This window comes from Anabrus simplex, chromosome 1 (genome assembly GCF_040414725.1).
Source record: "Anabrus simplex isolate iqAnaSimp1 chromosome 1, ASM4041472v1, whole genome shotgun sequence".
In the NCBI taxonomy this organism is placed as follows: domain Eukaryota; kingdom Metazoa; phylum Arthropoda; class Insecta; order Orthoptera; family Tettigoniidae; genus Anabrus; species Anabrus simplex.
Window position 1 is genome coordinate 55739928 of NC_090265.1, and position 26196 is coordinate 55766123.

The following is a 26196-nucleotide window of genomic DNA, read 5'->3' on the forward strand; positions in this document are numbered from 1 at the left end:
TGCAAACATTCCTATATAGTAACAATATTCACAAACAAACAGAACAATAATAGAGCTTGTTTCTCAAATATATTTTTGAACGAGTCTTATGTATGGATTTTTCAATAATATTCACAAGTAAACAGAAAAATAGCACTTGATTTACAAATACAGTGAATAGTTTGAAGGAATGTTTTATGTTCAAAGCTATCAAAAATAATCACAAGTAAAAAAATTTAGAACTTGCTTCATAATAAATATTTTATACATTTCATGATATGAAATGTGAAAATCTGTACCACCAGATGTACCACCTGGAAAATGTAATTCTCTGAAGGAATGTCTGCTTTCTGATCTCATTTCTTGATATAAAATCATCTACCCCCTTCTCCAGATTTAACGCCTTAGCAACCTCTGAAGACTACTAAACTCCATGTTTTAAGGGGACTTAACATCTAGGAGGAGAATTTTTGAGGGGGAAAAATGGCTCTCTGCCCCACTAAGATAATTTTGGGGGGGCATAAAACGCCTTGCCACCCCCCGCCAAAGTCGGCGCCACTGATGAAATGGAACACATAATAGAATAAACACAATGAAAGGGCAGTATGAGAAGAGGAAAGAAAAGATAAGGACAAACATTAAAATAAAAAGTAGATGGTCTGTGTTGATGGCACAGCTTCAAGGTTTATGGGGTAAAATGTGTCTTTTTGACAGAAATAAAGCAGATCAAACAAATACTGATGAAATGGAAATGCTGGGCTGTGGGGACACCTCCAATTTCTTGCACTGCCGGTACTTTCTGACTCATTCTGTTGAAGACTTATTCGATTTCTCAGGGTTCCTTCTATCCTCCAGAACCCATTTATGGTAGTTTCTGATCCATCTGGACCAACGATATTTAGATATTTTGCAAATTTAGTAGTATTTTCAACTGACATATCACTAAGTCATACAAGTTAACACGATAATAATTAAACTTATGTTTTAATGGTCTACCTTTTCAATACTATATTGCACCTGACAGGGGCATGATCCGAGGACCCCTGGTCAATACTGGTCTTGGAAATTACAGATGCAATGATCTTTGAGGGAATAAAACCAAAATTAATTAATATCCATATCATTAAGACAGATAAAATGAGTCTTTTAAATTTATTCTGCAGGATTTCATTAGTTGCAATCTATTGCGCAATATTGTCCTTTGTATAGCTGGAACTCGCAGCAGAAGCCAAGCCCGCCTAGACTCGGGCGGGGCTGCAATCGGGAATTCCCCATGACCCAACTCGAGAGAAGACATCCCTTCCTCACGACGAGGAGAATGAAGCAAACTTTTTCGAAACGAAATATGGAAACCATCTTTAATTCAGACTAGCCAACCTAATTATCTAGGAGGCAAAATTTAATCAGATATGAATTCTGGAGTCATTCTTCATTTTAAAAGAGACAACTATAATTGAGACATTTATTTAGAGTCTCTAATGTCCTATTACTCGCTAATTTTTGTAGGGAGAAAGAATACAGGCTCAGTTGTGCGTGGAAAATTACCGAGGGCCATCTGGTTATCGTCACCACACATCCTCGAGATGGGACTTCACCCTAGCAGAGAGGGGGAGACAGGACAAACATTAATTAATTAAAGGAGATCCAACGAAGGATAATCGTACGGATATCTTTCGATCACGTCAGGAGAATACTGGTCACCTGATCGTCGTACTATTAAACCTCAATGTGCCGTGGATATGCCATATACAGATTTGGTGAGAGGGAAAGTGCCTCCTTGTAAAAACCACTGCAGTAAGGGAAGTGCTCCATTCGGGACTCTCAGCTTGCCGACGGCAGAGCTATGTTTTGCTAAGCTCTCATTAATTCTTTGTTCAAGAGAATTTAACTTCAATTTCAAGTGAAAGAATAGAATTCGCATAAATAGTGTATAGATTTGGTCTCCGTGACACCAGTGTTAACTTTTATAAAACCGTGATGTGTCGCGAACATTCAGTGCGGAAAGTAATATTATTATTATTATTATTATTATTATTATTATTATTATTATTCTTATTATTATTATTATTATTATTATTATTATTATTATTATTATTATTATTATTATTATTATTATTATTACTACTACTACTATAGCACGATAGTATTAAGTAGCGATAAAAGGTATAGTGGCTGAGAGATAGACGGAATTCGGTTCTAAACCGCGGACTACGTAGTAGTATCCGGATTCGTGACCAGACGTTCACGCTGAACGCTATTAACCAGAGTGTGAAATTAAACAGTGATATTTGTGCACAGGATTAATGCCAGCGGCTCCACCAGCAAGGAACTATGGACCCCAGCCTGAAGGTGGGATAGAACTGCAGATGATCACTGCGGTGCCCATGGATCAATACTAAACCCAGGATAGATCTCCTGAGTTGATGAAGGTGTCATCAAGTGATAGATATGAGTATGAATCATATTATCTGGCATAGTTAGAAGGGATGGGAAAGGTTTATCATAAACTGACGCTATAAAGATTAGGGATATAATTTCATTTGAATATGAAGTGCCATAATGGGCACGTAGTTGTTAATTCCTATTTCATGTAGTCAATAACAGTCTGAGTGATTAATTGTAAATAATTTAATAACTATAATATGTTAGTCTTGCAGGTGGTAGAGATTTATTCATTTATTTTATCTTGGGGAACCTTTGGTTGATTATTGTGTCAGAAGACCAGTAGTAATGAGTCTAGGGTAATTTCAGCTAGATTGAAGTTAGTCTAATATTGATAAGTTCATGGCCAGTAAAGGGGTAAGTATTATCTTACGTGAGGTCACAAAGCTATGAGAATTGTCGACAGAACTGATACCCCAAGGTCTCTCCTGAAATATTTAGATAGGGAGTGTTATAATTTAAATTGGATTATTTGATTAAATTGATCAGGATTTAATTACAATTTGGGTGTGAGATAAATATCGTGTGAATATTGAATTGATTATTGTATTGCCGTGTGACAATAAAGCAACCAAGTGCTAACCATCAATTAATAAGTTATTAATTCGGTATTAATTACCGTTTGAGTACATAATTATATTGTAATTGCGAAGTAGATTCCGCACAAAAGACCGGTATTATCTATGCACCAGGTAAATCATGTAGGAAGGCAGTGTAAAAATGGAAGAATTAATAATAATAATAATAATAATAATAATAATAATAATAATAATAATAATAATAATAATAATAATAATAGTGGCAATCACGCAGATATTAGTATCAGGAAATCGGTGTTGCATTATAAGATAGGTGTGATGTTTGAAGGCACAGGTTGACCATGAGAAATATTTGTGGAATTGAGGTAATTGATTGGAAGCTGCTGCAATGTTATTAATGAGGAATAGGCCTCAGTTTACGTACTCTGGAATGGGGTCTATTTAAAGAAACAATTTGTTATGCTTGTCAAGGACAATGCGGTCGACCGCCTGTCGTAGGAGGGTGGAGATGTTTGACCTGTTTTTTTTTTGTGTGTGACTTGCCTCTAGTGAGGGAGCAGTTTGTTGAAAGAAAGTAAGGTCCTGAATGAGTCGGCTAATGAGTAGAAATATTCCACACACCAAAATGATGTACTCGATGATAAATGACACTGTGCCTGATACTGGTATTTGCAGATTATTACTGTACTTGTTTGAGTATAATGTAGCTAGGGTTTTCAGTACCATGTCTTCATCCCAAGGGGTTGTCAGTTCGACGCTCGACCAGGCATTGGAAGTTTACAATGCTGATAGGAAGATTGGAGTGCCTCACGTATTTTTTTTTTGCTAGGGGCTTTACGTTGCACCGACACAGATAGGTCTTATGGCGACGATGGGATAGGAAAGGCCTGGGAGTTGGAAGGAAGCGGCCGTGGCCTTAATTAAGGTACAGCCCCAGCATTTGCCTGGTGTGAAAATGGGAAACCACGGAAAACCATTTTCAGGGCTGCCGATAGTGGGATTCGAACCTACTATCTCCCGGATGCAAGCTCACAGCCGCGCGCCTCTACGCGCACGGCCAACTCGCCCGGTCCTCACGTATTTATTGCATACAATGTGTAATTATTTTTATGTTGTTTTATGTGTCATGCTGGGACTATAATTATGGTCAGCGGTTTGCATCCCAGTGTGGGTTGGTTCGAACCCGGATGTTCGTTCCACATTTGTATATTTTTTATCGTATTTCATTGTTTTTCTCGTTTTTCTGTTGCTCACTATTCTGATGCTGACCTCTCATTGTGTTTATCCTTTTGTTAGTTTTATTCATCCTATAATCTATATAAAATAACTTGTCCTCACTGACTGATTCATCATCGAATGGAAAATTCTAAATTCCCATGGAGGGAATTAGATATTTTTCACCAATAGAGCATGTCAAAAACATATCAGATGTAAGGCTTTTCAGGCCTGTTGGTGAAAAATATCTAATTCCCTCCATGGGAATTTAGAATTTTCCATTCGGAATTGCTAGGCGGGCAATAATTCCGTGGTGGAGATTTATCTCCCGTATGCAGTTATCAGACTGTGCCTCTTATATAGGCTTCTGATACGTTCACCTGCGCTCTTCGAACATCGCATGTCCATGCTTTTTTCGGCTGGGTGGCGCTCATCTCTACTGTTACCCAGTCGGCCCAAGGAAAAGCAAACGGGCAGACGCCTAGTTGGCTGTCGCCTCCCCGTTCCACTATGTACTCATGCCTAATCAAGGGCGTGGACACCTCTTATTCTCCAACCTCCATCCGTGATGAAATTCACCACCACGGAATCTTTGTTGAAGCGGTTCTTAGCCTCCAGGATGGCTTATCAGGACAACCTTCTCCTGACGTCGCCTTCTTCCGCTTTCCAGGCCCACCGATAGGCATCATCGAAAACGGTGTACGTCTCTATGATGCTGACTATGCTGCGGTCCCTACTCCGGAGCATCTGCTACGGCAAATGATTTCCCTTCCTGACTTCCCCATCTCTCCTACCATCACTCCCACAGTTACTCATTCCTCACCCACGTTTACTACTACTACTACTACTACCACCAAAACTCACCACTTCTGTCCATCCTGCTCCGTCTACTTCCACCTGCATTGTTACGTCCAGTCACCCCTCTTCTATCATGTCTGCACCCGTTATCTCCCTACCTGCTAGTTCCCAGCCGCCTCCTGCCCACTTCACCGATGCCACCATCGCAGCCCCACCACTCTCCCCCAGCGCTGAAGACTCCTCCGTACCAGCTCACCACCGGCTTTCGTCACCGAGCTGTGTCATCCGTGGCTTAGACCCCGCCTTCACAGAGCAACATATCCTGACTGAACTGACCTTCGCAGGCGTCCCCGCCCGTCGAGCGCTACGCATCTTCATCTCCAACGGCCCGACCTTCATGGTTCGTCTCCAACTCTCCTCTGCAGCCGATGTCGACCCTCTACTCACCACCGGCGTCCATTTTTGCGGGCGAACATATCGAGTGGAGCCTTCTCGCTCCCCACCCCACCCCAAACGTTCCCCTCCTCTTACTTCTTCTCGTAGTCCGCCACCCACCCCGCCACCCACGCCACCACCACAAGCGGTCCCCCTACCCGCTCCACAACCTAACTTCTTCATACCGCCCCTCCCGACCCTCGACCTTCTCCATCTTCCTGCCACTTCCATTACCAACATTACCGCCACCCTTTCCTACCTTCTCTCACAATACTACCCTCCACCTTACACCCAATTTCTACCAGCACCATTTATGTAATTCGCTTATGTACATCTCTGTAAATATATGTCACTTTCTGTAAAGCGCGCCCGAGCTACATCAGTCTTAAATAAAATCAATTGTCCCCTCTTCCCCTGCTGTTCGTGGGGGTTTGCCTGTGTGGGGGGCTTCGCCCTGGGTCCCGGCTTGTTGTGACGGTGCCCTTACGCCAGATTCGTCCACTCTTCTTCCCCTCTGGTGTGTAGGACACACCCCCCCTAGATTATAACTTCTTCACTCATTATTTCCTCTATATGGCCGAAGAGCTCCTTTGTTGAGCTGAGGAGAGGAATGAAATAACTTGTTTTCGCTTCGTTCACCTGCATACACCAAGCATCAGTAGGTGGGGTCTGACACATCCCACTCTGAAGAGTCTAGTGTCAGACCTAAGACAAAACAGTGGTTAATGGAGCAAACGCCTGAAAAGCCTTACATCTGATATGTTTTTGACATGCTCTATTGGTGAAAAATATCCAATGCCCTCCATGGGAATTTAGAATTTTCCATTCGGAATTGCTAGGCGGGCAATAATTCCATTGTGGTGATTTATCTCCCGTATCAGACTGTGCCTCTTATATAGGCTTCTGATAAGTTCACCTGCATACACCCAGCGTCAGTGGGTAGGGTCTGACACATCCCACTCTGAAGAGTCTAGTGTCAGACCTAAGACGAAACGCTGGTTAATAGAGCAAACGCCTGAAAAGCCTTACATCTGATATGTTTTTGACATGCTCTATTGGTGAAAAATATCTAATTCCCTCCATGGGAATTTAGAATTTTCCATTCGGAATTGCTAGGCGGGCAATAATTCCATTGTGGAGATTTATCTCCCGTATGCAATTATCAGACTGTGCCTCTTATATAGGCTTCTGATAAGTTCACCTGCATACACCCAGCGTCAGTGGGTAGGGTCTGACCCATCCCACTCTGAAGAGTCTAGTGTCAGACCTAAGACGAAACACTGGTTAATAGAGCAAATGCCTGAAAAGCCTTACATCTGATATGTTTTTGATTTATCATCGCCGAGCCAAAACTACTGGATGTAAAGAAATGAAATTTTGGGAATACATTCATATAAACATGCAGGTGCTCGCTAAGAGAGGATTTTTGGATATTCTGTCGTTAAGGGGATGGGGGTAATTTTTAAAATGAGGATATCTACTGTATAACTCAAAAACCTAAAAGTTTATAGGCGTAAAAATTGGTATTTGGAATCTCCTTTGAAAATAAACAAACACACATTTTTTTGTTTTTGAAAAACCCATTAAGGGGAGTGAAAAATGGGGGAAAATTGGTTGAACACCTTTTATGAGGAGACTTATATCTCAGAAACTGAAGATGTTACAGACATGAAAATTGAAATTTGAAATCTCCTTTGAAAATAAAGAAATGCGTATTTTTGCGTTTTTGGATAATCTGATGAGTAGGGGGTGAACAGGAGTTACAAACGGGGTGGATTAAAAAAAACTATATCTACAAATTATCTCAGATATGTGACATATCACAGATTTGAATACTGGTATTTGTAATTTCCTGTAAAAGTAAAGAAACACAAATATTTTTTTTGGAAAATCCACTTAAGGGGAACTGAAAAAGAGGGTGAAATTTTAAAATAAGTGTATCTACAGTATATCTCAGAAACTTAACATGTTGCTGATGTGAAAACTGGTATTTGGAATCTCCTTTAAAAATAAGGAAACATGTATTCTTTTTTGGGGGGGAAATACCCTTAATGGGGGGGGGGGGGAGAATTGAAAATCTAGTTGAATTATTTGTATGAGAATGTGTATATAGTCGTATACCAAAAAATCTAAAGGTGTTACAAACGTGAAAACTGGTATTTGAAATCTCCTTTAAAAATAAAGAATCACATATTTAGTTTTGGAATCAACTTAGTAGAGGGGGATGAAAACGGAGATGAATTCCGTTTACATGGATACATATATCTCAAAAACTGAAGATTTTACAGTCGTGATAATTGGTATTTGGATGCTGTTTTAAAGAAACGGTTACTGTTTGTTTTTGGAAAATTCACTTGAGTGGGGAGTGTGAAAGGAAGTAAAAAAAATTGAATTCTTTTTCTGGAGAAACTTATATATCAAAACTGAAGATTGCAGATGTGGAAATTGGCATTTGGAATCTACTTTAAAAATAAAGAAGCACGCTTATTTTGGGTGGGACGAAACCAACTTAACGGGTGGGGGTGGAGTGAAAAAGGAGTTGAATTCTTTTCATGAGGATCAATCAATCAATCAATCAATCAATCAATCAATCAATCAATCAATCAATCAATCAATCAATCAATCAATCAATCAATCAATCAATACTGATCTGCATTTAGGGCAGTCGCCCAGGTGGCAGATTCCCTATTTGTTGTTTTCCTAGCCTTTTCCTAAATGATTTCAAAGAAATTGGAAATTCATTGAACATCTTTCTTGGTAAGTTATTCCAATCCCTAACTCCCCTTCCTATAAATGAATATTTGCCCCAGTTTGTCCTCTTGAATTCCAACTTTATCTTCATATTGTGATCTTTCCTACTTTTATAAACACCATTCAAACTTATTCGTCTACTAATGTCATTCCACGCCATCTCTCCTTTGACAGCCCGGAACATACCACTTAGTCGAGCAGCTCTTCTTCTTTCTCTCAATTCTTCCCAACCCAAACATTGCAACATTTTTGTAACGCTGCTCTTTTGTCGGAAATCGCCCAGAACAAATCAAGCTGCTTTCCTTTGGATTTTTTCCAGTTCTTGAATCAGGTAATCCTGGTGAGGGTCCCATACACTGGAACCATACTCTAGTTGGGGTCTTACCAGAGACTTATATGCACTCTCCTTTACATCCTTACTACAACCCCTAAACACCCTCATAACCATGTGCAGAGATCTGTACCCTTTATTTACAATCCCATTTATGTGATTACCCCAATGAAGATCTTTCCTTATATTAACACCTAGATACTTACAATGATCCCCAAAAGGAACTTTCACCCCATCAACGCAGTAATTAAAACTGAGAGGACTTTTCCTACTTGTGAAACTCACAACCTGACTTTTAACCCCGTTTATCAACATACCATTGCCTGCTGTCCATCTCACAACATTTTCGAGGTCACGTTGCAGTTGCTCACAATCTTGTAATTTATTTATCACTCTATAGAGAATAACATCATCCGCAAAAAGCCTTACCTTCGATTCCACTCCTTTACTCATATCATTTATATATATATATAAGAAAATATAAAGGTCCGATAATACTGCCTTGAGGAATTCCCCTCTTAATTTTTACAGGGTCAGATAAAGCTTCACGTACTCTAATTCTCTGAGATCTATTTTCTAGAAATATAGCAACCCATTCAGTCACTCTTTTGTCTAGTCCAATTGCACTCATTTTTGCCAGTAGTCTCCCATGATCCACTCTATCAAATGCTTTACCTGAAGATGTTACAGACATGAAAATTGGTATTTGGAATTTTCTTTCAAGGTAAAGAAATACGTAATCTTTTGTATTTGGAAAATCCACTTTGGGGAGGAGGGAAATAATTGAAATATTAGTTGAATTATTTGTATGAGGATACTTATATCTCAAAAACTAAAAATGTTACCGACGTGAAAATTAGTATTAGGAATCTCCTTTAAAAATAAAGAAACGCACATTTTGAGGGGGTGAGAAATCAACTAGGGGGCGGGGGTGGTGAAAAAGAAGTTTATTCCTTTTTATGAGGATACATATATCTCAAAACTGAAGATGTTACATTCATGATAATTGGCATATGGAAGTTCCTTTATAAATAATGAAACCAGTTTGTTGTTTTTTGGAAAATTCGCTTTTAGGGAGGATGAAAGGTAGTGAAAAATTTAACAGTTTTTATGAAGTAACTTATACAGTGGAACCTTGGATTGCGAGTAACTTGGTCTACGAGTGTTTTGCAAAACGAGCAAACATTTTAAATAAATTGTAACTTGATAAGCGAGTGAGTTTTCGCAGTACGAGCGTCACATGTACGTACGTTTCCACCTCCCCTGTGCCTTTGTTTTCCCCTCCCCCTGCCACTCTCTTTCCTGGGAAAGTGTGTGTAATCATTTCCCGCGCTGGACTTCAGTTGGCATGCCTCGCTCACATAGTCAACACCATACGAGTGTACATGTTTTGTTTCTGTCGTTAGTGATATAACTGTTCTGCAACGATGGGCCCTGTGAACGAAAAGAAGGCTAAAAAGGAATTCGGTCGGATGAAGGAGATGATTACAATGGAATTTATGAAGGAAATGATCGAAAAACACGAACGAGGTATGCGAGTGGCTGATATAGCGAGATTTTATAACAAGTCTACGTCTACAACAGGAGGAGGTTATGGAGATCTCGTCCGAGGATGAGGAGGAGGAAAAGTCAATGGAATCTCTCACTTCAACTGAGATTCCCTCACACCAACAATTATTCTATTGTAAGGTAAAGTGCAGTTTAATTGTTTTATGTTATATTTTGTTTTAGAAATGTTATGCGAATAAATGTTTTTGTGGGCTTGTGTTGTGGACGAATCATCCGAGTTTCAATAGTTTCTTATGGGAAAATTTGCTTTGATATACGAGCGATTTGGATTATGAGCATGTTGCCGGAACGAATTATACTCGCAATCCAAGGTTCCACTGTATCTGAAAAAGTTAAGGTTACACATGGGAAAATTTGTATTTGGAATCACCTTTAAAAAATAAAGAAACATGCTTTTTTTGAGCATGGGAAAATCAACTTAACGGGCTCGAGTGAGAAAGGAATTGAATTATTTTTATGACGATACTTTTATCTCAAAAAATGAACATGTTAGAGGCTTGAACATTTGTATTTGGAAACTTCTTTCAAAGTAAAGAAACGCGTGTTCTTTTGTCTTCCGAAAATCCACTTAAGGAGGGTGAATTAATTGAAAAATTAGGTGAATTCTTTGTGTGAGGATACTTATATCTCAAAAACTAAAAATATTTAACGTCAAAATTGGTTTTTGGAATCTCTTTTAAAAATGAAGAAACACGTACTTTAGGGGAGGGTGAACCAACTTAACGGATAGGAAGGGGGGTGAAAATGGAGTTGAATTACTTTTATGAGTATACTTACATATCAAAAACTGAAGATGTTACAGACATGGAAATTAGTATTTGGAATATCCTTTAAAAATGAAAAAAACACGCATTTTTTTTTTTCGGAAAATCAACATAAGGGGTGTGGGGTTGAAAATAAGTAAGTAAGTAAGGAGTTGAAATATGTTTATGAGGATAATTTACCTTAAAAACTAAAGCTGTTATAGACGTGAAAGCTGGTATTTTGAATTTCCTTTAAAAATAATGAAACACGTATTTTTTTTGTTTAGGAAATTGCAGTTCCGGGGCTGAAAAGAATTGGAAAAGCGGGTGAATTTTTAAAATGAATACCGGTATATCTACATTATATGTCAAAAACTTCACATGTTAGAGACAAGAGACTTGGTATTTGGAAGGTCCTTTAAAAATACAGGACCGGGCGAGTTAGCCATGCGGTTAGGAGCGCGCAGCTGTGAGGTTGCACCCGGGAGATAGTGGGTTCGAACCCAACTGTCGGCAGCCCTGAAGATGGTTTTCCATGGTTTCCCATTTTCACACCAGGCAAATGCTGGGGCTGTACTTTAATTAAGGCCATGGACGCTTCCTTCCCATACCTAGGCCTTTCCTGTCTCATCGTCGCCATAAGTCCTATCTGTGTCGGTGTGACATAAATCAAATAGCAAAAAAAATACAGGAACCTGTACGTTTTTGTTTTCAGAGAAGGCACTTAACAGGCGGTAAAATGAAGTGAAAAATAGTTGAATTGTTTTTTATGAGGATACTTATATCTTAAAAACTGAAAATGTTACAGACGAGAAAATTGATATTTGGAATCTCCTTTAAATCTTATGAGACTGATGTGGTGATAGGAGTGGAATCGTGGTTGAAAGAAGGGGTGGGTAATAGAGAAGTATTTCCAGAAGGGTACACAGTCTATCGTAGAGACCGAGGAGATAAAAAGGGAGGGGGGGTGTTTATTCTGGTGAAGGAAACTTACTGTTCACATGAATGGTTTACCGATGAAAGGGATGAAATATTAGGGATAAAATTAGTTTGTGATAATATGAAGGAGGTGGGAATTATAGGAACATACAGGCCTGGAAGAGAGGAAAGAGACATGGAAATCTTTGAAAAACTAATAGATTATACTTGTAAAAACAATAATAATGATATGGTAATAATTGGGGGAGATCTAAATTTGCCTGAAGTTGAATGGAAAGGAGCTGCAAGTGAAGCCCATGAACAGAAACTGGCAAATAAGTTAATTTGGGAGGGAGGATTTACACAAGTAGTACAAGAACCGACTCGTCTCAATAACATCTTAGATGTATTCTTGGTTAAACCATGGGAAATTGTTGATAAAACTGAGGTAATTGAAGGAATAGGAGACCATAAGGCTGTAATAATGGATGTAGGACTCGTACCAAAAAGGCTTAATAAGAGGGTTACACAAGACAAGAAATTGTACAGAAAAACTAAAGTTGATGAATTTGGGACTTACCTTAACTCACAATTCAGTTGTTGGATTAGTGAAGGGAGTAACGTGGATACACTTTGGGCTAAATTTAAAGGAATTATTTGGGAAGGAGAGAAGAGATTTGTACCTGTTAAGAAGGGTAAAATGACCTCAGACCCTGTTTATTATACAAGGGAAATAAGAAAATTAAAAAGAAAATGTAGAATAGTAAACAGGAAAATCAAAGAGGGTAGGGAGAGTAGAGAAACTAGAAAACAGCTAATGAGGGAACTGAATAGAGTGAAAAAGGAAGCAAAAGAGAATTATATGAATGGCATACTTCAAGAGGGTAATGACCACAAAGGGAAATGGAAAAAGCTGTATTCATATATCAGGAATCAAAAAGGAAAAGGAATCCAAATTCCTACAATGGTGGGAGAAGGGGGTGAACACTATTTAACAGATACTGAGAAAGCAAACCTATTTAGTAGGGAATTTAGAGATTCAGTAGATGATTGTCAAGAGTTGGAAACCGAAACAGAAGATAGAGAGGGAGAGAGACAGAGGGAAACAAGAAGCTTCTCATTCACAAACGAAGATATTTTCAGTGAAATCCAACTGCTTCAGCAAGGAAAAGCAGCAGGGAGTGATCAAATTACTGGGGAGGTATTAAAGACAATGGGGTGGTACATAGTGCCTTATTTAAAATTTCTCTTTGACTATGTCATAAATAATAGTGTAATACCAAAGGAATGGAAGGAATCTATAATAATACCAATTTATAAAGGAAAGGGTGATAAAAGGAAACCAGAGAACTACAGACCAATCAGCCTGACCAGTATAGTTTGTAAAATTCTGGAGAGTTTAATATCGAAGTACATCAGAGGGATATGTGATGATAAAAATTGGTTCATGAGGAGCCAGTATGGATTTAGAAAGAAATTTTCTTGTGAGGCACAACTGGTGGGATTTCAGCAGGACATATCAGATCAGTTGGATTCAGGAGGTCAGTTAGATTGCATAGCCATAGATCTTTCCAAAGCCTTTGATAGAGTGGAACATGGAATATTATTAAAGAAATTGGAGGGAATAGGATTGGACGTAAGGGTTACACGTTGGATAAAAGCATTTCTAAATTCAAGGGTTCAGAAAGTCAAAGTAGGAAATAATGTATCTCAGGAAGAGAAAGTTTGGAAGGGAATTGCACAGGGTAGTATAATCGGTCCGTTACTTTTCTTAATATACGCAAATGATTTAGGGAACAATATAACATCAAAAATAAGATTGTATGCAGATGACATAATTGTTTATAGAGAAATAAACAACATTGAGGATTGTTCAGAATTACAAAGGGACCTTGAAAGTATCCAACAATGGGTTGAAGAAAATAATATGAAGGTTAATGGAGGCAAATCAACTGTTACAACTTTTACAAACAGGAGCTTTAAAACTGAATTTGAATATACTTTGGATGAGGTAGTTATCCCAAAAGAAGGCAAGTGCAAATACTTAGGTGTGAGATTTGAAAGTAATTTGCACTGGAAGGGTCATATTGATGACATTGTTGGGAAAGCATACAGATCATTACATGTCATAATGAGGCTACTTAAAGGATGCAACAAAGAATTAAAAGAAAAAAGTTACTTGAGTATGGTTCGTCCATTATTGGAATATGCAAACAGTGTTTTGGGATCCTCACCAAGAATACCTAATAAAAGAAATAGATAGTGTGCAGAGGAAAGCAGCAAGATTTGTAACAGGGGATTTCAGGAGAAAGAGTAGTGTATCAGAAATGTTAAAGGAACTTGGGTGGGAAACTTTAAGTAAGAGAAGGGAGAAAACTAGACTTACAGGATTATATAGAGCCTATACAGGAGAAGAAGCATGGGGAGATATCCGTGAGAGGCTTCAGTTGGAAAATAATTATATCGGCAGGACTGACCACAAATATAAAATTAGAAGGAATTTTAGCAGAAGCGATTGGGGTAAATTTTCATTCATTGGGAAGGGTGTGAAGGAGTGGAACAGTTTACCAGGGGTAGTGTTTGATCCTTTTCCAAAATCTGTACAGATATTCAAGAAGAGAATAAACAGCAACAGGGAAAATAAATGAAATATTAGAGGGCATTCGACCAGTGCAGGTTATTGTATATAAAAAAAAATGTGTGTGAATAAATTAATTCCATCCCCTGGTCTAAGGAGTTTGGACAGCCAAAGTAGGGGACTGCCTGTAGGGGTGAAGTACAGTGGGGACTTCGAGGGCCCTGGGACCGCTACGGTAGCTGTGAAGGCCCTTCAGGAACTCTGAAAAGTGGTGGCAAAAGGGGCTCTGGTTAAGACGCAGCAGGTCGTTATGCTACTTAGGATCCAGAACGGGTAAAAAAAAAAAGTAAATAAATAAATGCAATGTAAATATTAATGTTATACCAGTTGTATAGTATCATTTGAAGTAATTCCACATACTGTATATCAGTTGACTATATTTGTAAGTAGGACAGGATATATTATAAGTAGAATTTTGTAAACAATATAAATTTATTAAGGATGAGCTGTGTGTTTAATAGAAAACATTGTTAGCGTAAATTGTATAATATTGTATTATAGGAAAAGTTTTCTTCTCTTGTTAATTTAATATTTAGTGCTTGACAATAATGTATTTTAGTGTACCATTTGCCACCGAGGTAGACACCTCATTTGCAAATAAAGAGATTTTGATTTTTGATTTGAAAATAAAGAAACATGTATTTTTATTTTCAGAATATACACTTAGATCATGGGGGGAAGGACTGATGAATGGGTTGAATTCTATTTATGGGGATACTTATGAATATTACAAGATATGTATATCTCAAAAACTGAAGATGTTACAGATGTGGGAATGGGTACTTGGAATCTCCTATAAAAATAATGAAACATGCATTTATTTTTTCGAATTGAGAGAAGACTGTTTCTCACATGTACAGTTCTATGTCGCATGGTCGCCTTAGCCTCAAAAGGTAATACCACAAACATGGTTTACAAAGAATTTTTGGGGTAATATAACTCAATTTTTGAGTGAATTTTTATACTTTAGTAATTTTCAGATAATGTCTTAGTACAATGCCGAGGAACAATTACTTTGATCATATTAAGTAATCCATGCGAGCGAAGCCACAGGTAATTGCTAGTTCCATATATAAAGCTAGATCTAAATTAGTTCAACTTACATCAAACTTGGTTTCTGCACTTGTTCCAACTAGTTTCCAAGAGACTGTAAAATATATCTGAGACAATGATTTCCACACAGGAACCTCTGTCTCTGTTAATTAGTTCAACTTACATCAAACTTGGTTTCTGCACTTGTTCCAACTAGTTTCCAAGAGACTGTAAAATATATCTGAGACAATGATTTCCACACAGGAACCTCTGTCTCTGTTCTGAGAAAGAGAGTCATATTAAGGGCTGTAGCGAAGTCCAGTCTTCCCCCTAGGGCCAGATACCAAGCATTGTGAAGTAGCTTGGCACGAGTAGCGCTAGGGATTAACAGCTGTCCGTCTCCTGCTCCAGAGGCCGTCAAATACTCTGCCAGCATATTCCAATTATTGGAGTCATAATTGACAATGAACATCCCTGCAAATTATAGAAATTAGTTTAGACAACACGGAAGTAATTTAAGACAGAGAGAGAAATTTTACTGAGTTGTAAGTTAAGTTCCTCAGTGATACAAATACAATATAAAGCTCTGTACAGTTAAAAGGAGAGTCAATACAAATTTTCTGTCTATATTTTCAAAGTACTGTAGAAAATTAAGATTTGTGAGCAGCACTGTACTTACAAGGAACCTATCCCACTTCAAGGTCACAAAAGCGCAATGCTGTTATTGTTGAAAATGCCACACAGCATGAGCAATATTTTCTGTTAATGGTTGCTGCCTCTTTGGATCAGCAGTCTGCATCCGAATCCCAAGATAGTGGGTTCAAACCTGGCAGAGGTCGTCTGATGTTTGAAGGGCAGAAAAATGTCCATTCAACACTTCATGTTGTACGATGTCAGCAAGTGACACATTTCGTGTTCACCCTACAAAATTCATTAAATTTCTGCCTTAGATGGCCAAGAGAGATTTGGTTTACTCTGCCATCTAGTAGGCCTAGACTAAAATGGAACATCAAAATTGATGACCAGACAGCCAAAGTCATCAAATTAAAATGTCTGCACACAATAGCTTAGGCCATATTATGATTATTATTATTATTATTATTATTATTATTATTATTATTATTATTATTATTATTATTATTATTATTATTATTATTATTATATTATTATTATTATTATTATTATTATTATTATTATTATTATTATTATTATTATTATTATTATTATATATATATATATATAATTCGCTGGGGCCATCAAGGACCACGTTAAGTCTTGTTGCACTTGACAGTGAACTTTGCCTTCTTTAGAGCCCAAATTTCCCTCATTCTTTGTGAGTGGGCCTGCTTACGCTCCACTGTCCAAGGGGCACCGTGTCTTCTCTTTGGTTGCTCGTCTCGGTTTAGCCCGTTTGTTAATATTTTCTTGCGGAAGAGATCTCTATTGAGGGCGTCTTCAGCTGATATATGTAGCATTTGCAGGTCTTCTTTGGTATTTCTAAACCAGGGAATTGTGGTTTTGGGGTTTGAATCAAAAAAGTGAAAGATTTCTTTAATTAACTTTCCTCCGTCCATTCTTTTCATATGACCATAAAATCATGCCCGTCTTTTTCTGATTGTGTCGGTAATTTTCTCTATTTTGCTGTAGACTTCCTTGTTGGATCTCTTTTGATGGATTCCATTTCTGTACTTTGATCCCAAGATTCCTCTCACAATTTTGCGTTCTCTTTTCTCCAGTTTTTCAAGGAGTCCTTTGTTGGCATTTAGAGACAGGGTTTCGGATGCGTATAGAACTACTGGCTTCAGAACTGTTTCATAGTGACGTATCTTGGTGTTTTGGGAAAGGCATTTTTTGTTGTAGATTGTGCGGGATGTTTGGTAGGCTATTTCCAGTTTGCGTACTCGCTCCTGAAGTGCTTCTTTGTCCAGTCCATTTTTCATGATGATCTCATCCAGGTATTTGAATTTGTCTACTCGGGTGATGTCCCCGTATTTTGTATGAAGTTTTGGTGGAGCCTCTTTGATGTTAGTCATTACTTCTGTTTTCTCAAATGATATCTGCAAACCAGTTTGTTCGGCAATTTCCTTTAAAATTTCAACTTCAGCTCTAGCGGTTTCTATGTCGTTTGAGAGAACAGCAATATCATCGGCAAATGCTAAGCAGTCTGTTGCAATCCCCTTGGATTTGGTTCCTATTCTCAATGGACTGTAGTTGGTTTCCTGTAATCTCACCCGCCATGTTCTGATGATCTTTTCAAGAACACAGTTGAAGAGTATCGGGGATAGCCCATCACCTTGTCGGACTCCTGTTTTGATGTCAAAGGAATGCGAGAGACATCCGTGGAACTTCACCTTGGAATTTGTATCGGTCAGGGTGGCTCTAATTAATGCCAGCAGTTTCAAATCAACTCCAAATTCATTTAAGATGTTTAGCAGGACTTCCCGGTCAATGGAATCGTACGCTTTCTTAAAGTCCACAAAGACAGACACATACTGCTTGGACCTTAGTGTACAATATCTGATGATCGTTTTGAGATTTTGAATCTGTTCAGCTGTTGAGCGACCTTTTCTGAACCCTCCTTGGTATTCACCTATTTGATGTTCGACTTGTGCTTCCAAACGCTCCAGGATGGCAAGTGATAGAATTTTGTAAGTCACGGGTAGCAAAGATATTCCTCTGTAGTTGTTGATGTTCTTCATGCTGCCTTTTTTGTGTAATGGATGGATCAAAGCTATTTTCCAATCTTCGGGTAGGGTCTCCTTGTTCCAAATTTCTTCTATTTGCTTTTGCAAGATATCAAGTGATTCTTCTGGGGCATATTTCCATAGTTCTGCTACTACTGAGTCTTCCCCCGGCGCTTTGTTATTTTTGAGACGGGCAATGTGGCACTTGATTTCATCTCTGTCGGGTGGTCTGGAATCTGGGTACCTGAGTAAGGGTTCCTTGGTCTCAATGGCGCTTTGCGGTTTAGAGCAATTAAGTAAATTCTTGAAGTAATCTGCCAGAATGCTGCAATTTTCTTCATTTGACGTCGCCAGTGTGCCATCCTTTCGCTCAAAGCATAGAGATGCTGGTTTATAGCCAGTGAGTTTGCGTTTGAAGGTTCTGTAGTACTCTCTGCTTTCATTCTTTCTAAAGTTTTGTTCTATCTTTTCAATGAGAGATTTTTTGTATTTACGTTTTTCAGTTCTGAACACCCTAGCTGCTTGGGCACGTTGGATTTTGTAGGTTTCCCAATCATTTTCTGATTTCGTAGAGTAGTACTGTTTCCACGCATTGAGTCTTTCTTGGAGGACTGATTCGCAGGTACTATTCCACCAGGCATGCTTTTTGCTTCTCTTGATTTCTGCAACGTCTTTGGTGGCCTCAACAAGGAGACTTTTGGCATTGTTAAAGTCACAGTCATTTGGTCTAGCCTTCTCCTGGAACTCCTTGACCCTTTGCCGAAGTTTATCATTGTTGAAGCGTGTGATCTGTTTAGTTGTCTTCCTTGTGTTTGCGGGAATTGGTTTGAATTTGATAAGAGACATATAATGATCTGAGGCCACATTGATGCCTTTCTTTACCTTGACATTCATAATCTCAGGGCTGTTTCTCCTCGAGATTGCAACATGATCAATTTGGAACTCTCCGAGAGGTTGGACGGGAGAAGCCAAGTCATTTGCTTTCTGGGTAGATGGCGAAAGTGGGTCAACATGACCTGCAGGTTGTGATTTTCGCAAATGGACACCAATCTTTTGCCGTTGGGATTGGTTCTTTTGTGAGCAGGGTAATTTCCTATAACTTTCTTGTACTTCTGTTCACGACCTAGTTGGGCATTGAAGTCACCCAAAAGAAGCTTGACATGGTGTTTGGGGATTTTGTTTAATTTTTTCATCCAGTAGGTCCCAGAAATTATCAACTTCGTCTGGATCAGACTTGTTCTTATCGTTTGTAGGAGCATGTGCGTTAACTAGGGCGTAGGTTTTGTTCGCGCATTTAATTGTGAGTATAGACAATCTGTCATTCACAGGTTCGAAATTTGCAACCGATTTAAGGATCTTGGTTCTAACAGCAAACGCTGTTCCAAACATCACAGCTCCATTGAGGATTTCTCTTTGCGCTTTGCTCTTGAAAAATCGGTAGCCTTCGGATTCAAAAATCTTTTCATCTGGGTACCTTGTTTCCTGTAGGGCCATTATGGATATCTGATTTTCGTGAAGAGCTTTGGTGAGGGTTTTCAGCTTGCCAGTTTGTGTAAGTGAATTTATGTTGAAAGTGGCTAGAAAGGTTTTAGATTTTGGCCTGAGTTTTTGACTCTTCGGGGTACACCGAGACACTCCGACTCGTCTCTTGCATGATGTCGAGTCTCCCCCAGAATGCGAACGAGACTCGTCCGCCGTGGCATTCACGACGAGGGATTTATCCGAAGATTTACCCCCTGGGGTATGTTTCTTGAAATGTTGTGCCATCATGCTTTTTGACTTGACTTTGCTTTGGACGGGTACCCATCCTTTTACAACTAGGGTTGTTAGCCCTAGAGGTTGCCTCAAGATGTTTTCTGGCTTCTGGTCACTTACCAGTCTTCGCCGTAACCCTGGCAAGGGACCAGTTTTTTTTTCACGGTGGTATTTTGTTTCCCTACTACCCTCTGACTCTGCTGGCGGCAGAGCCAGCGAGCTTTTCCAATTCCAATGGGACGCGCCCGATGGAGGTAACCGGTAAATCCCCACACGGGATTTCTTTTTTTTTAAACCATGTTTACAGGAGTATGACAAAAAGGTAATCTTTAGTTGGTGCAAAAACATCTGCTTTGAATGAGGAGATCTTAAGGAGATTTGAGTTACTTCACAAAGTGGTCGTTGTCAGATTAGAAAATGATGTAAGACTTTTGACTTGTACCATGAGCAGCAAAAGAAGAATCACTGCACTTAAGCACCATAGTATAACAGTCCCAAAGGGCCTTGGCCTAAAAACGACTGCTGCTCAGCCCAAACACTTGCAGATTATGAGGTGTCGTGTGGTCAGTATGACGAATCCACTCATCTGTTTTTCTTAGTTTTTTAGAACGGGACTGCCATCTCACTGGCAGATAGCTCCTCAATTGTAATCACGTAGGCTGAGTGGACCTTGGAGCAGCCCTCAGATTCAGGTAAATATGCCTGACCTGGCCGGAATTCGAACCCGAGGCATCCAGATAAGAGGCAGGCATGCTATCCCTACACCTCGGTGCCCGCTAAGCACAAAGGTTCACTCCATCTAAATCAAAAGAAAGCTCCTTCACGACAATCATATGTGTAACCACTCCTGCAAAACACACATTGAATCTTTATATTACTGTATACAAACATGATCATCTTGAAATGGTTTACCGCACCAAAGGAATTCACTTTTGATTTACACAGCATGAACATTTTTAATAAGTGTAGTGACTTAATCTCCATTCACTGCTCAAAATGCAAGTCATAAGTATGCTTTGTTTATTTTCTGACCTCTGACAATGACCATTTAACTCATATTTCCTTTATAACATCATCTTAGTCAGATGCAGAAATCTTTCACACCATGCAAACGTAGAATTTTCATCATTCTCCAACGAAAAAGGTGTCCCTCCAGCTCCTGATATTGAACACGTGAACTAGAGATTGTGTACCACAGTCAATGGTATCAACAGCAATGTACTTTCCTGATCGTGAAGTGGAAAAGGTTCTTCATTAGATTTTATATCTAAATCAGAATTGCATGCTTATAATCCTATTATTCATATAATTTATTTTTATATGTATGCCTCACCCAAAATCAACCAAAGTAATTTCTATCTGTGAAGAACCAATTTCAGGAATTACTTTTATGTTTATGTTTATATGAGGTACTGCTGCTGCCTTTGAGTGTGGTGAGCCCATCGTGCTAATAGTTTATAAAATGACTGAGAGTGAGTCGTGGCCTCAGAAATAGCTAGGGCGTCCCCCAAAAGCGATGTGCAGTTCCTGGTGTTTTCATTCTGGGCGAACCGTGAAAAATAGAAAACTGTGAAGGTCCTTGAATGACAACCCTACCCAGAAGACTGGAAACGGGAAATTAAAAAAAAAGAAGATGAAGAAGTAGTACTGCTATATGCTTGTGAGACACCGGTAGCTCCTCATATGCTTGAAGAGTGAATCTGTGCATTTGAAAGGAAGACTATAAGGAGGATATAAGGTTCAACCTAAAATACAGAGACCAGGAGAGGAAAAAGGGGGTGTGGGGGTGGGGGAATGCACAAGGAAGAACTATACCAGCATTTTAAGCCATTCGAGTCACAATAAATGGCCACATTGTTGACTGTGGAATCAGATTTCATTTGCCAGCCAGTAGTTTGAGCGTACTTGTCACACAAAAACATGCACAAAATACTAACTAATGAAGATAAATATGCCATTGATGCTTTCACGGCCCGTACTTAAAGACATGATACTGTTTAAAAAGCCTTTCTCGTGGACAGTCGAGATATTTTTCTTATGACGCAGAGCACAGTTGTCTGTGAAATGTAAAGAATTTCACCTTATTTTCTTGACACTGCATAAGCCCAAAAGCCTATACAGTATCATGTCTATAATGAAGATAATTCACTCAAATTTTGCATTCATGCCACTGAAAGTTATGGCCCGGTTTCTTCAACGAATGTTAAGTGTTAACTCTGCTGTTAAGGAGACTTATCATTTAACAAAATGGTCGTCTCACCAAGAATTGTGAACTCTGACAAATTGTTAGTACTTGTGTTAAATTAACCTGGCAGCAGCCCTGTGTTAAACCTCTTAACAACTGCTAAAATTTCAAAATGGAGGCATGTAGAAGATGTAAGTTTGAAGCTTTACTGCTGTATGAAGACTATTTATAAACTGAAGAAGGCAAAGGACGAGCCATACTAAGAAATAACTACTTTCTAGAGTTGCCAGAAGATATATTTCTAATTACCAAAGCTATAATGAACAAGATACTAGACGATATTGAAAATAGATTAGAGTTTCCAACAGTGATGACAAATACCATGAGGTAGGATCCGCTTCGGACTACATGGAGGTGATAGAACACTAAAATGCGAACACATTTTACTCAAACTTGTCAGGTCTGCAGCCTAATAATTTCCAAAAAATTTATGAATCCTCCGATTCTAATGCTACACCTATATACTTGACAGCTGCAACCCGTAACAAGTGGAGCAGTGGCCGAGTGGTCATCGTACTTGTCTCCGAACCGCGACACCGTGACTTCGAGTCCCGGCGGAGACTCATCTCTTTTTTTCATACAAATGAAATCGTTGTTTCAGCGAATGTGAAGGTAAAATGAATTATCACATTGCAGTAACGTTTAGGCCTATATTAATTTCAGGTAAAAAATAAACTGTACTGCAATTTGCGTAATATTTTTGTTCCAATTTTTATCTTAACGTTCCCTAAAATATTAATTTAATCGTCTTCTTCTTATTATTATTTATCTGTTTACCCTCCAATGTCCTGGAGCTTTAGACAACTGGGGAGGATGGCCAGTACCTCGCCCAGGCGGCCTCACCTGCTATTCTGAACAGGGGCCTTTCTGGGGGATGGGAAGGAAGCGGCCGTGGCCTAAATTTAGGAGGGGAAGTGGGTAACCACGGAAAACCACTTCCAGGATGGCTGAGGTGGGAATCGAACCCACCTCTTGACCTCCCGAGGCTGAGTGGACCCCGTTCCAGTCCTCGTACCTCTTTTCAAATTTCGTGGTAGAGCCGGGAATCGAACCCGTGCCTCCGGGGGTGGCAGCTACACCACAGAGGCAGACAGGGTTTGGCCTCTACTTGTCAGATATTATGCTTGAGACACTTTTCATGTAATTGTAGGCGACTGTGTTCACGAGTGCAAGAAAAAAGTGTGTAGAATCCTGCAAAGAATTCCTGCTGCTACTGCAGCATTAACAAGGCATTAGATTATTTTCCCCGCAATAAAATAATGCTCGAAAACCATTCAAAACACATCAATTATCACATTTTCCCGGTGATAAGAATATAAGGGTAGGCTATATCAAATGTTGTGATATAACAGTCCGTTCTTTCATTTTTTAAGCACATTCGCATGATTTTAAATTAAAATTAAATGAAATAAAAACTCACATTCATCATAACGCTTTTTGTTTCCTCTTACTTGACATGTTTACGTCTTATCGGTCTCCGCTAACCATAACCTATAATAATGTCAACCATGTGTCTGTGTGACAAAATACCATTTCAACACACCACTAGGAGCGCTTTATGTAAAGAAACAAAAGACGCTCACTGCCAAACGCGTTCAGAAATCTCACTGAAATGTGTAAATTTGTCTTTAACAATTGTTTCGTAACAAATGTTGGAAATGCGTTCGTGAAACGGGACACTATTAAACAAAGTGTTAAATTAATAACAATTGTTAGTTAACATTTGTTAAGTAAAATTTAACATACGGTTGAAGAAACCGGGCCTATGACTTGCCCATACTTCATTCCTTGAATGACTGCTGGCTATGGTACAAATGTTTCATTTGAAATCATTTCAAAAAGAGCAGATTGGTGTAGTCTTAAAACGTGGCAAGTTTGGACGGTGGGTGAAAGCTAATTTGTTGTATGTATGTCAAAAACACCAGTGTATCCACAAAATGGAAATATATCAAGATTACTGTCCTTCTACTCCAATTTCCAAACACAATGGTTCTCTTGAATCACAGGCCATGCGCCTTTGGAAGCACCTCTCGCGGCACTTTCACTCTCACTTTCGTCAATGCTTTTCGCACTCGAGTAACTTTCACTGTCGCTATGACTACCTTTGAACTACTATATATTTTCCAAAATGTCACAATTACAATAATCACCATCTAAAACACTGTCTACAAGCGCTTTTGTCATTATCACAGTACCGGTTCTACTGCATAATGAATACCAATGAAAATAAACTGTTGTTCAACAATCCCAGTGTCGCACAGAAATGGAGACAGCATTGTTTATCGGCAGTACATGCCTCTCGTTCCTTACAGTGCATTTTTGTTTTGTTTTGCTTTACGTCGATGGCAACGATGAGATAGGAAGGGCCTAGGAATTGGAAGGAAGTGGCTGTGGCCTTAATTAAGGTACAGCCTCGGCATTTGCCTGGTGTGAAAATGGGAAACCACGGAAAACCATCTTCAGGGCTGCCGACAGTGGGGCTCGAACCCACTATCTCCCGATTACTTGTAATACTTGTAATACTGGATACTGGCCGCACTTAAGCGACTAAAGCTATCGAGCTCAGGAATCTAATATATGAAGATAAGCAAGACACTGCATCATTGTGAGCTGAGCTCGTCATTTGATTCATGCGTCAAAAACACTGCGTACGACTAAAGATCGTCAAATGATGCAAATGGATTAAGAAAGCCAATATTGAGAGGATGATCACAAGAAAAAAGATTGCTGAGGCTAGGACATGCCTTTCTTTTAAATCAACCAACTGGGAGAAGTCCAAGAGTTCGTCCAAGGTGAGCTGGAAAGATAGAATACTGTTGACACAGAGCACAAGTTGAACTAACAGCCAACAGTGAGGATACACAAGATAGATGGGTCAATGTCTGTGACAAATATTTGTAATATGAACTACTGTAGATATCTTGTCATGGCTGAAGTTGAATTTTGCTAGCTCTTGTAAGTTTTGTCTTCTGCCATGGGCCTAAGCGGCCTATTTAAGTTCAATAAATGATGATGATGATGATGATGATGATGATGATGATGATGATGATGATGATGATGATATTGATATTGATATAAGATGAGAAAGGAAAGAAAGAGAGAGAGAAATAAGGCAGGGTTGCAGTTGTCATCTTCTCCTTTTCAATGCTTTTATAGAACAAGCCAGAAATAAAATTAAAGATGAATATGGAAATGGAATCACAGTTCAAGGAGAGAGGTTTGCCTTGTGCCCAATAATTCAGGCAAATATGACTTGTCCCATATAATCTGTTTATTTTTAAGTAACAAAATTTAGGAAATAAGAGATTCAGAAAGGAGAAAATTAGAGGGAAGGTTCATGCAATTTTGTGATGAAGCTCTAAAATATCTGAGTCCTATGAATCCTCTGAAAAGCATTTAATTTCCTTGTCTGAATATGCAGCCGAACATCTTCAGTTTAACTGAGGAGATTGACATGAAGAATTCTGCGTTTTTGGAGACATCTTGGAAAGTGGTGAAGATGCATTGCAGAAGTGAGTTAAAGTGTTTACAAATCACAATGAAGAGCATAGGGGTGTAAGCTAAAGGAATTTGAAAAATTAGTGTGTTTTGTACTTTCTCAGACGCAGTGAAATTACTCTGGTTCAAATGTATTTGTTGAATGTATATTCTCCTTGATGAAAAACACGTGGTCCAATATGAGAAAGAGATGCTCAGTGGCTCTAATTGCAACAAATATGAAGATGTCATATCAAGAATTACATACCAAGATAAAATCTGATGCTGAAGTTTCAGAGTCAGCAAAGTCAAATAGCAAATACAACTGAAAGAAATATGGTAATCTAAACCTGTCCTCAATTGTTATTTTTTAATTATTTTTTTAACAATTTGCTTGACATTGCATCAACACAGACAGGTGGTGATGAAATACGAAGGGGCTGAAAGTGGGAAGAAATTTAAGTCAGCCCCAGCCTTTGTCTGGTGTGAAAATGGAAAACCATGGAAAACCATCTTCAGGGATGCCAACAGTGGGGTTTGAACTCATTATTTCTCTGAAATAAATTTCAAAAGAAAATAATAGAATGGAGTTGGACAAAGTCAGGTGTTGCAAGAAATATTAGATCAGGAAATCAAGTCTTGAGC

At 38.9% G+C, this 26196-nt stretch overlaps 2 protein-coding genes across 2 annotated transcripts in view; both read right to left on the reverse strand.

Annotated features, from left to right (window-relative positions):
• LOC136861067 (endoplasmic reticulum aminopeptidase 1-like) overlaps positions 1 to 15552 on the reverse strand; it is a 39280-nt gene extending 23728 nt beyond the window's left edge. Inside the window, exon 1 of the mRNA XM_067138798.2 lies at positions 15462 to 15552. The gene's annotated coding sequence lies outside the window, so the exon portion shown is untranslated. The remainder of the gene's footprint in view (positions 1 to 15461) is intronic.
• LOC136861051 (aminopeptidase N-like) overlaps positions 15490 to 26196 on the reverse strand; it is a 119580-nt gene continuing 108873 nt past the window's right edge. Inside the window, exon 12 of the mRNA XM_067138797.2 lies at positions 15490 to 15864. Coding sequence (XP_066994898.2) covers positions 15566 to 15864 — 299 coding nt within the window. The 3' untranslated portion in view covers positions 15490 to 15565. The remainder of the gene's footprint in view (positions 15865 to 26196) is intronic.